This window comes from Maylandia zebra, linkage group LG16, assembly GCF_041146795.1.
Source record: "Maylandia zebra isolate NMK-2024a linkage group LG16, Mzebra_GT3a, whole genome shotgun sequence".
NCBI lineage: Eukaryota > Metazoa > Chordata > Actinopteri > Cichliformes > Cichlidae > Maylandia > Maylandia zebra.
In genome coordinates, this window is record NC_135182.1 from 30934422 (window position 1) to 30946965 (window position 12544).

Genomic DNA, 12544 nt, shown 5'->3' on the forward strand with positions numbered 1-12544 from the left:
CGGCAGACACCCTACAATGAGTTGAAACTTTAACTTACTATTTATTCCTGCTTAAAACTGATTATTATGGATTTCAGTTAACAGGTGATCTAGACGGGCATCAAAAAGACAACCCCTAAACAGGAATGGTTTCACAAGTGGAGGAAACTGACGTTTTCCCCTCCTCGTCTTTTTTGACTGTTTCCCATTTGGCTAGGATCAGTGTCACTACTGGTAGCATGAGCTGATACCTAGACTCTGCAGAGGTTGCGCAGGTAGCCCAACTCCTTCAGGATGGCACATCAATACGTCCGTATAATCTTAAGAGCATGGATGACTCTAAGGAGAACTGGATAGAGCCGTAACAGGCCCCTAACCAATCAGCTGAACTGGTATCTGCTCCTTTAGGCATAGAAGATCAGGATGAGCAAAACAGAGATACAGAATGACGTCCAGCTGGCCACTGGTGTGAATGTCTCTGACAAAACAATCAGAAGCAGATTTCATGAAGCCGTGGAGAAGACTATGTTGTCGGTGACATCGTTCAGCATGGCCGATGTGTTCTGGTGATGGGTCAGTGATAGTCTTGGGAGGCATATTCATAGAGGAACGCATAGACATCTACAGGCTAAGCACCAGCATCCTGACTGCTGTTGGGTATCAGGATTAAATCCTTGGACCCATTGTCAGACCCTACACTGGTACACTGGGTCCTGGGTTCCTCCTTGTGCATGACAATGTCCGACCTCATGTGGTGAGAGTATGCAGGCAGTTCCTGGACAATGATAGCATTGACTGGTGCCCACACTAACCTGACCTAAATCCAATAGGACACCTCTGGGACATTATGTTTTGGGACCTTCAGACGGTCCCAGGTTGCACCTCAGATTGTTCAGGAGCTCAGTAATGTCCTGGTCCAGATCTGGGAGGAGATCACATCCACAGACACCATCCACCCTTTCTCATGCCCCTGTGTTGTCATATTTTTTTCACTTTGATTTTTGGGGTGTCTTTGAATTCAGCTGTCTGTGGGTTGATAATTTTCATCACCACCAAACAATGCGATGTAACCTATTACCCAGTCCATATCCATGCAGATATCCAGCATTATTTTTCCTGCATTGAAATCTCTTGTGTGTATAATGAGATGTGAACGTTTTCTTACTTAAAGCTCCATGGTGTAGGGGTGAATAGATTAACCTTACACATAAAATATCTCTGATTCAATTACAGGAGGAGACACAAACTCAGCCTCAGAAGATCACAAGCTAAAACATGTGCCAAATGTCTCATGTGGCTCCATCTGCTGGCGGGTGAATCTATACCTTTTCATGTATCAGATGACCACTATACTGTGGAAATAATTAATTAACGTATCCGTCCTCTTGTCTCTTTCTGAAATGCTTTTCTCGTAAGACTCAAAAATAACTGACAATAATATTTGCAAATAAATAAATAAATAAATAAATAAATCTAAGACTCACCTTCCATCAGTTGCACCAGGTTATTGGAAATCTCTATTTCTTTTTATTTGAGGGAGTTTTTAATCATACTCCACTTTGTGGGCACACACAATTCTCCACCTTGGGAGAAGTGTGGACACCAAATGATGTTGACATGTTAACCTGCAAGAGACCCATGATGGCAGTCTAAAACCTGATTTTAGTTTTAGTTTGTCTTATAGTGTTGACTTTGGTCACAATGCTCAACACTGTCTAGACACGAAGGAACATGAGAACAAAGGACCAAAAAGCTCTGTACTCCCACATAAAGACAGGCTGCCTTAGTAATTTATTGTACACATAAATAGATTAAAACTGCAATAAAACTATTGTTAGATTTACAAAAAAGATGTTGGCTTTATTCATAGCTCTGATTTCTTGACTGGCATGTGGATACACCCCCTATAGGCTGTTGAGAAAATAAACTAACCACTTTATTAGGTATCCCTTGCTAGTACTGTATTGGACCCTCTTGTTGAATCAATTCTTTGTGACATAGATTCGATAAGGTGCTGTAACTTTCCTCAGTTCACGTTGAGATGATAGCATCACACAGCTGCTGCACATCCATGATGTGAATGTCCTCTTCGACCACAAACAAAAATGTTCTGTTGGATTGAAATCTGGTGACTGTGGAGGCCATCTGAGTATAGTCAACTCATTGTCATGTTTACGAAACCAATTTGAGATAATCTGAGCTTTGACACACGGTGGTCAGAAAGGGATTGACATCAGCAATCCCCTATTTGGGTAGGCTGTGGTGTGTAAACGATGTACAGTTTGCATTAAGTGGTCCAAAATGTACCAAGAAAACACCCCAACACCATCAGCCTGAAACACTGATGCAAGACAGGCTAGATCCAAACTTTCATCGTATAAAAGCCAAAATCTGACCCTGCCATGTGAATCTAAAAGTAGAAATTGAGACATTTTTCCAGTCTTCTATTATCCTCTGCTGATGAGCCTGTGTGAGTTGTTGTCAAAGATTCCTGTGTTAGCTGACAGGAGTAGCACACAGTGCAGGTTTGTTCTGCATACCTTGGTTGCTATGAGAAGTATATGCATTACTGTTACTATTCTATCAGCTTTAGGTTGTCCAGCCATTCTCCTTTGACCTCTGACATCAGCAGGCATTTTGACCCAGAGAAGTGTTGCTCACTGGATATTTTTTTTCCCCCTGGGCCATTCTCTAATGGCTAAGTATATTTATCCGAAGCAGTGCCACACAGAACAACTACACAGAACAACTTTAGATGTTACAGAATTTAAAGTACATGCAGTGCATAAAAATTAAAGACATACATTTTCAAATAGCCTTGACACCAGCAATTTATGTTTCTGATGTTAGTGTTAGTAACTGGCCACACGATGGCGCTCTTCTCTCGGGTCGTTCAACCAACTTTGACTATTTTGAAAAGTCCTTGGCCAAGTATTTTCTACATTTTAGTTTATTCTCTTTGGCCCTGATGCCATTACCCAATGCTCTTTTGAGAAATAATATAGTTCCAGATTTTCATGGAAGAGGATTTATTCGATTTTGACAGAAAGCCTGACCTCAACAAAGCAGATGATTTAAGTGCCACTCGATAACTCATGTAGATCTCATGCATATATCTTTCTACGTAGCACTTTTAATTCTTATTCTTACTTTTATTTTTTCATGTCTATTTAAGCGCAATTTATGACAGTATGTTTGCACTGAAGCACCGCAGCAATTTCCTAATGTTGTAAACCTGCTCAACATTTGGCAATAAAACCCATTCTGATTCTGATTCTGATAACATTACAACTGTCATTTTTCTTCAGGTGGTAAATTCATTTAGAAATTAACATTTTAATCCAGAATCAGCCGAAAATCCAAAACGCTGCCCTTTCTCAAGGACGCAGAAAGAGATGCGAGCAAAGATATGACTGACTATTGGATATTCTTTAGAGAAGATACGCATTGTAAAGTTTAAGAAAATGAAGAATGCAGCTTCTATCTTTATTCAAGACTTGCATTAAATTATTTGTTTTTGGGTGATATAAAACATTGTCTGAGTGAGATTATCCCGTCCAGCACATGCCCACAGCCACCGTTCCTTTATGGGTTGATAGCGAAAGAAAATTTTTCTGTCAGTCGGTTAAAATTCATTGTTGCCTGTCCAGCCAATCATAGATTTTGACGACACAAAAGAGGCTAAAGTTGGAGTATAAAAAGGTGCGCGCTAATAAACTATGATGCCTATCAGTGTGGGACATTAATCCAACCCCAGTTCAGTCGCGCATCAGCTCCGACACAGTGCAAAGGATTTTTTTTAAACAAAGCGTATTTTTAAACCAGACTTCACACCTAAGAGACAATGCATCTGTCTCAGATCGTGCTGTATCTGAGCTTGCTGATTGCTTTGGGTCCAGTAGTTCTGAGTGACCAAGAGGCGCACCAGCAGCCTTCCGTCAGCACCCCAGTAGACACGGATCAATGCGCTACCTGCGAGGTCCGGCAGCATATTAAAACCATGCGATTAAACGCGATAAAGTCTCAGATTCTGAGCAAGCTGCGAATGAAGGAAGCTCCCAACATTAGCAGAGAGATCGTGAAGCAGCTCCTGCCCAAAGCGCCGCCGCTGCAGCAGCTTCTGGATCAGTACGACGTGCTGGGAGATGACAACAGGGAAGAAGTCCTGGAGGACGACGACGAGCACGCAACCACAGAGACAATTGTGATGGTGGCAACTGAACGTAAGTGTGAATTTTCTTTATTTTTTGTGTCACTGCGTAAGCGCACTCGAACGTCTCCAAAATAATTTTTTACGCACGTGGTAGAACGCACAGGAGAGTTTATTTTTAGAGAGCAGTCATTTTTTTCCCACCAAGGTTTTGTGTTAAATTGTTGATGCAAAAGATTCAAAACACTTTATGAGACATGGTGTTTGGGCAGAGAGTGCGCCGCATGAGTTTTACGCAATCATGCGCAAACGCGCCACTTTATTTCTCAGCGATCATGGAATTAATTTTCTTTTCCCATGTCTCCGCAGCTGATTCCGCCGTCCTGGTGGACGGGCAACCAAAGTGCTGCTTTTTCTCAATTACGCAGAAGTTTCAAGCCAGTCGTGTAGTTCGAGCGCAGCTTTGGGTGCATCTGCGTCCCTCAGAAGAAGTGACCACCGTGTTCCTGCAAATCTCCCGGCTTATGCCGGTCACAGACGGGAACAGACACATACGAATCCGCTCCTTGAAGATCGACGTGAATGCCGGGGCCAGCTCTTGGCAAAGTATAGACGTCAAGCAAGTGTTGACTGTGTGGCTGCGGCAGCCAGAGACCAACTGGGGCATCGAGATCAACGCTTTCGATTCGAGGGGAAATGACTTAGCTGTGACCTCCGCAGAGCCGGGAGAGGAGGGTCTGGTGAGCTCAACTTTTACTTGAAATTTAACAGGGAGCTTGTGGTTAGGTTTTCACTTTGAAACGATGAACAATAGATGGAGCTTGGTCTCATATGTCTAGAGCAATAGGCTATCTGTCGCTACTGTCACAATCGGTGCATATCTAGCCATTTCTAAAGCGCCTAGGTTCAGAAAACTGTTAATGCGTCTCTGTACAGAGGGTGAGACTTTAACTTCCAGTGTGCAGAGAGGCTTTGCAGGCTCAGCAGGCGTTTAAACATTCCTGCATTTCACTGCTGGAAGAAGGAATCAGGATATAAAAGACTTTTGAAAGCTGTTAATCAACACAGACTCCATGTAGGCGCACACCTGCATTTGGACAAGCGCCCGGTCCACAATAACCTCAAATCTTATTGCTTGATTACATAAAAGTTCACCTGCTCCACATTCCTTTAAGTATTCAGTGTGGCTGTGCAAATCAGAGTAATTGCTGGCACATACACACACAGAGCTACTATCAATGACAAACATACATCACAGAGCTCTAATAATGGCACCCGGCACTGGGGCAATTAGAATAACTAGACAGCTGTGGCTAACCAACCATCAGATGATTTAATTTCTGCATAACTCAAAGTTTCATAATATTATCGTGCCATGTTTGAAAACTGACAGCCGCAGGGCAGCGGATTAAAAGATGAAAAGCTGAATGCTGTCACCCCTCCTCCACCTGCAAACCTGTTATTATCAGATTGTTCACACACACTCTCTTGTTTCAGCAACCGTTCATGGAGGTGAAGATTTCAGAGGGCCCCAGGCGTGCCCGGAGAGACTCGGGCCTGGACTGCGATGAGAACTCTCCAGAGTCCCGGTGCTGTCGCTACCCACTCACTGTGGACTTCGAGGACTTTGGCTGGGACTGGATTATTGCACCAAAACGCTACAAGGCCAACTATTGCTCTGGGGAGTGTGAGTACATGCACTTACAGAAGTACCCACACACCCACCTGGTGAACAAAGCCAACCCCAGAGGGACTGCAGGTCCCTGCTGTACCCCAACAAAGATGTCGCCAATCAACATGCTCTACTTTAACCGCAAAGAGCAAATCATCTATGGCAAGATCCCCGACATGGTGGTGGACCGTTGTGGATGCTCCTGAGTTGGGATGGAGAGAGAAAGGGGGCGGGGGCGAAGGGGCCGAGGCGCCGTCCAGCATCCTACTTTAAGACTGTTTGATACCACCAATCCACCAGTTCCAGTGCTTTCCTGCAGAACACGGTGCAATAGAATCAGAGTAGAAGCCACAAACAGCCCGACCTTCCTGCAGGGCAACGCTTTCATAGTTCTCACTTTTCTTTCCTCCAGTGAAATCTTAGCCATAGAGGCTTGAAGCCAGGTGGATGCAAGAATGCAAACACACACACACACACACACACACACACACACACACACACACACACACACACACACACACACACACACACACACACACACACACACACACACACACAAATATAACACATGCTGGACCTTGAAGTGAATGTAGCCAGAAATGATCACAGTTTTCCAAAACAGTGTTATTATTCTTTGTTTTTTAAATGATCTGTGCTCTGTCCATTTATAACAACATGCCGTCCGTTTATACACCACTCCACTTGTAGCTGATATACAAGCTATCACACTTGATGCTCTGTGTTTGTGATAATCATTTTTTTAGTTTTGTTTTCAGAGTGAAACCAGGAATCCTCAAGGACTTTTTGAAAGGGCTCGGAAAAAAACACAGCTGGAGACTCTTTAGGGTGATATTTCACACTGGTAGAACATGTTTTAGTACCCCTAAGTGTCCCCAAGAGTCAATGAAAAGTTAAACTACACAAAAGACTAACTAATCTGGAGATTAATCTCTCTTTTATTGCTCAAAGTTTCCCCCATAATGATGTGGTGGTTAATCTCTCTTCAGAGCCTATGGATACAAACATGTTCCACCAGTCTGAAGTACCACTTTAGGTCTTGTCAGGTCCTCACTTATTCTGTCATACATACATGCAACAATATATCCAACTGAGAGATCATTCTCCCTCAGTCGCAATTGTCAGTATCCAACCAAACAGCCCAACCTGCCCGATACACTTGAATTATTCTGATTGTAAATTCACATGACTGGACAGAAGGACTTGAACTGAAGGCACGATGAATGCAGCCTCCAAATGAAAGTGTGTTTAAGACAGAAAACGATGTGAATGTCGAAATCATGTTTAGACTCTGTCTTACAAACACAGTTTGCACTATGGCACACCAATAGAAAGAATTGGTTGCTACAAAAAAAAGTTGTAAAAACTGATTTTGATATGTTTGCTAATTTGTATTGTATTCATATGGCATTTGTTTCCAGTAGGAGTTGCCTTTCTGAACCATTGTTGGTAAATATGTAAAACTGCAACCTAGCAAGATAAATGTTGTAATGCAGCAACTCTATATACTTGTTTTAACAAATAAAATTTCTAGCTTGTTTGAAGAGTTCTGTTTCTTTGATTAGCTGACATCTCGACGAAGCTCATTTTCAGTCATAAACCTCGATAGAATTTGTTATTAGAGCTGCTTCAGAGAAAGCTTTGCGGTCACGTTTCAGTATCACAACACAACAACCTGAATCTCAATATCGCAGTCCCCCTCCTGTCACACTCCAGCAGCTGAGAATCTTTATGTCTTCAGCACATGGTGCAAGCTGATACAGCCAGTGCGTGACTGTGTGTGTGTGTGTGTGCAAAAAACAAATTCCAGCACTCGTCCTCCCTCCATCTACCGGACTACACCTGCACAATCCCGTCACCGCCCGTTTTTCTTATGCACGGCTCAGCCCAATTTCCCTGACTCTGCTTTTTTTTCCCCATGAAGGGATGTTGAAAGTGTTGTAGTCTAATGAGAGGATGTGAACTCTGGTGCGCTCTGACAGCATGACCTATTCTACTGACAGCCTCATTGAGGCCTGACTTCCGCCCGGTAGAGGGCGAATTGAGCGCCACCCGTGAGAGCCACTTCCTTTCCTGCTGAGAGCTGGAAAACTGCCATGAAGATCAGCCACAGCGCAGAGCCGAGCCTGGGCAGAGTGGATCCACAGAGCGTCTTTGCTCTCTAAGGGGGAGATTACAGATTCTGAATTCCTGTGGCCAGTGGAAAGATCTGTACTTCCAATATTTATATATTATTGCTAATTTAACCGTTTGTGGGCAGAACCATTTAAAAAAAGTGTACCATTTACCGTAGTTTAACTATCCTCCTACACTACTGCTCTTTACATGTAAGACATGGACACAAGAATTTTATAACTTTCCAAAAGTTAAACTTCACAATATTACACAGATACCAAAATTTATTTTGCAATTCTTCTTAAATTATGATCTAATTTAAGTATCCAAAATTCTTACAGATACGTGCAACAGAACACATTATGCTGCAATTATTTTTAGATTAATGACTACATTTGGAGTTCTTTAAATGAAAGGAAATACAATTAATACAGTGAGTTTGTTTTAGGCAGTGAATACTTTAGCGGAACAGACAGATTACTGTTATGAGTGTGTTTTGCATTTCTGAGTATCCTAACATCCTCCTCAACCATTTTACAGGGATTTTTGAATCTATAGAGTCATACGGTCCAGGCTAAATAAAGGTTAAACACTATAAATAAACCTTGGTATTTTCAGAGACAAGCTCAGATATGTTATTACTGAAATATAGAAGTGCACAAATCAGATTCACTGTATCAGTATTTTCTAGGCAATTGTTTACCAAATGCTGGGACACAATAAAGTCTGAAAATGATGGTGAAATAAAGATTTATGAAGCAGGGTCAATTGAATGATCTACAGAAAGTAGAAAAAAGAATGGTCCATAAAAACTGTTGCAAAAACTACCAGACACGGTTGTAGCTAGTCTGGAGCCTGAATACAGCTTTTTGGATAAGTTAGCTAATGCTGACATGGAGTCATGCAAAAAAAGATCTAGAAACCAAGCATTGCTTCTTAAAGAAACCTGAGCTGCTTCTAAAGGTGTGAATACAGGTGTGTCTTGACATTAATGGGATATGCTTTGGTGTGGCTTGGGCACAGAAATATTTGAAAAGCAGAATATGAGTATCCTAATCTCCCGTTTTTTCATTATAAACTACACATTACTATTATAGGCACACTATAGATATTGTATGGGCATTATAGAGCTCCTCAAACTCCCCCTACTACATTATAAGCATAAGTTAGTATTTTAAGTGCAGGCTGTAATACCTCGCTTAAATGGCATTTTAGAAGTTAACATACAATCTTGTTTTCTTTGAAGACATTGTTCCCTGTTCCTGTTGCCCTGTTTACTTTTAACATTAGTTTTTCAAGATGTTTTGTCCATTATTAGTGTAACTGAATAAAAAACAAACATAAAATTAAAGAAATGATCTATTTTATATATTAGTTATCTGTTCAGTATTTAATTAAATCACAAGAAGTTCATAAATAAAGATTCCCTAGCTATCTCAAAATTAAGAAAAAATCCTGGGTGAAATATAAAATCTTAATGATAGCCATTTTAGAAGTTATTAAATTAAAAACTCAAAAAAAATATTATAAATAGGTATAAATAATGTTTCATTGTCTTTTATGATTTTACAGTTGTAAAACTGCTCAGGTTGTGGGTTTGGGCACATAAAACTTAGTAACATCCTGCAGCCACATGAGCTGCTCTGATTCAGTAATGACTGCCTATCTTTTTCATTCATAAGCTGCTTGTTTCGGGCAGACAGCAGCTGCTCTTCCACAGTGTTCACTGCAGTGTGTTGTTTGTGAACAGGAGCTGGGAAACATTTCCACTGAGCATCATTACATCTGTCAGGAGTCCGACCCTGGAGGACCGTATCCGCCAGCAACATTCCACCTCTGACAGGTGAGGAAGTGAGAGTGAGAACGGGAAGAAGGATGTTCAGGGGTGAAAGAGTAGTCCAAGGCAGCTGGAGACCCCGTTATTGGATAGGATTCCTGTTGCGTAAATTTAATAGAAATTGAATGGATTAAACATACTCTTTGTTAAGTGTGCATTCACAAATAGCCATTAATAACATATCATAAGGTTGCTTGATGAGTTTTTAGTAATTATATGAAAATGCGTACTTAAGGGAATCAAGTAATGATTATGGAGATTTACCAAAACTAGAGGTGATTGAATTTAAATTTTTTGTTTTAAATGTATTCTTTTTTTTCTTTCTTTTTTTTTTACTCTTTTCAGTTTAGCTTTTCATTGGTTAAAATGGTTTCAGTTGAGTTTTTATTAGTTTCTATGTTAGTGTTTGTTTTTCTGATATGAAGTTAACAACATTACAACAACACAATAAACCTAAACCCTAGGTACGTCATGTAGACAGTCTCAATAAACATATTCAGCAGAACATCTTCAGGCTGGTTTGTTGACAAACTAACAAAGACTAAAGATAAAGACATTTCTTGTGTATTCCATATGCTTTTTTACTTACTTTTATTTATTTCTATAGACGAGTAAAAAGTAATTTTTCCACAGATTTAAATTTTACTTAAATGCCATAAACATGGCCACAAATCCAGATCTTTTTCTCTCTCTCTTTAACTCTACAGGGAACTGGCTGCAGAGTAGTCTTTGCTTTATGTTTTGGAATATTTATATATTGCTATTATATTTATATAATAGTTTTGGTAGGCTACTAAAACCATAAAAATATACATTTAAAGGACTAAAATGAAACATCAGCAAAACACAAATCTTGTGTTAACATTTATAACTGGAACTGTAGACTAAGAATTTACAGCTCCAATCGTGCCTTTATGTTACTGTAATAAAGCCTAATTGCACTTGGAGTGAAATACTTCTGCCCGCATCTTCAGAATGACGTTACACGCTTATATTTAGCATGTTGAAAATCTAGTTGGGTTGTGTATGTAGGAAGATAGCTAGGTAGGATGGGTAGATAGGGTGGGTTGGTAGGTCTGGACCAAAGTGACAAAAATAATTATAATACAAAATAGCACAAGACCAATATCCATGCCTGTATTTAAAAAAAAAGAGAGAGATAAAAATGTGGCTCTAAGAGTGTGCAGCCATGCTATTTGGGTTTTGCTTTAATATTTATATTTTTGTGTACTTGAAATAATAATCTGTGTCTTGACTTGAAAGCACTTTGGCTCAATTCCTGTTGTTTTTCAAGTGTGCTTTAAAAAAAAAGGGACTTCTTGCTGATGTTGATGTTGTAGTGGGTATAGTACAATACTGTACTTGAACATGAGTAGCAATATGGTAATGAAATGAAAGAACTAAGTATGACTGAAAGTTATTACAAGTCACACTCTGGAGATCATTAATGTCTGTACCAAATTTTGGACCTCAAGGTTGCAGTAGGGAAAAGACAAGGGATTACTAAAGTCATCAAGACATCCCATCTAGGGAACATGAATGTCTTTAGAGACTTCTGAACCAATCCACAAAGGGGATATTGAGCTGGGTAACGTGGAAAAGTGAAGTGAAAGTCAAGAGATCAAAATAATCTGGATCTTATCCTCTATAGTAAGTCTGTAGCACATTTGATATACATTTGCTAAAGATTTTATAGTTGGTGAAACATTTTTTTCTGAATCAAATGGGCGAGACATTCGGCTGGCCAACAACTGGCAGCAAAAAATGACTTAAAAAGAGGCTCAAAAGGTTCAAAAGGAAAAACTCCAAAATCTGAAGAGCTTGCCAACGTTATTAGAATTTATCTGCAGATAAAACAGAAATCTGTGCCAAATTCAATCACAATCAATCCAGTTGGAGGACAGATATTTCATTTGGAGTTATAAATGTCCTCCTTATGGTCAGGGGATCAACAGAGTAATAATGATACATTCTCTAGACACCATTTATGATTTACTATTACTATTTTTACTGTGCATTTATACACATTATAACATTGGGAATTTACTGTATGCCTTTTCATTGCCTATCAATAAACATATTTTTGTAAGCAAGCTACAAAGGGACACATATCCATTTAAGGTAATAAGATAAGAACAGAAAATTTGTTTTAACTACAGTAATTAGAGTTTATATATTGTTTGTATCGACTAATTGTTGATAATCAGTTTAACATAGTTGATGGATGGTTTACAATATTCACAGTTTTCAGACTGCAACGTTTCTTTTCCTCCTACACCTCCTTCAACAAGCCCTCAAGATTCCCCAAACATCTGGACAAATTAAAACGATGCCCTGGGGCTTGCCAGGTGCATCCCAAAACATCTGGAGCCTTTAACAGATGTGCAAAGCATACCATCTGGAGAAGTGTTTCAGCAGTTAGATAGCTCAGTGGTAAAGGTCTTCCTGCACAAGCAGCAAGGTTCAAGGATGGCAAGAGGCCACAAAGTTGGATAAAACCATTAAATACCATTCTAAACAATGTTTATAGCAATAATGTATTTTCCTAGTGCAGAAAAAAGAAAACTGACACCTATTTCAAGCTGATATGTGGACCTGTAAGGCTCCGTCTGAAAACACTGGTACATGTGTGGGAGTATGATAAGTACGCATTTTAAAAGTTTAGTTATGTACCATTGTACCGTTATCAATGTATGAATAGGCTTTAACTCAGCTCCAAAAGATTAACAATGCACCTATAAGATGTTTGAAGACCAGCAATAAACTAACAGTG

General features: G+C 40.0%; 1 protein-coding gene across 1 annotated transcript; it reads left to right on the top strand.

Moving 5' to 3' along the window:
- The first annotated feature begins 3719 nt into the window (after positions 1-3719).
- Positions 3720-7359, top strand: mstnb (myostatin b). Its single transcript, XM_004559134.6, has 3 exons — positions 3720-4202; positions 4499-4869; positions 5627-7359. The coding sequence occupies exons 1-3, from the start codon at positions 3824-3826 to the stop codon at positions 6005-6007; spliced, it is 1131 nt and encodes a 376-aa protein (XP_004559191.1). The 5' UTR covers positions 3720-3823; the 3' UTR covers positions 6008-7359.
- The last annotated feature ends 5185 nt before the right edge of the window (positions 7360-12544 follow it).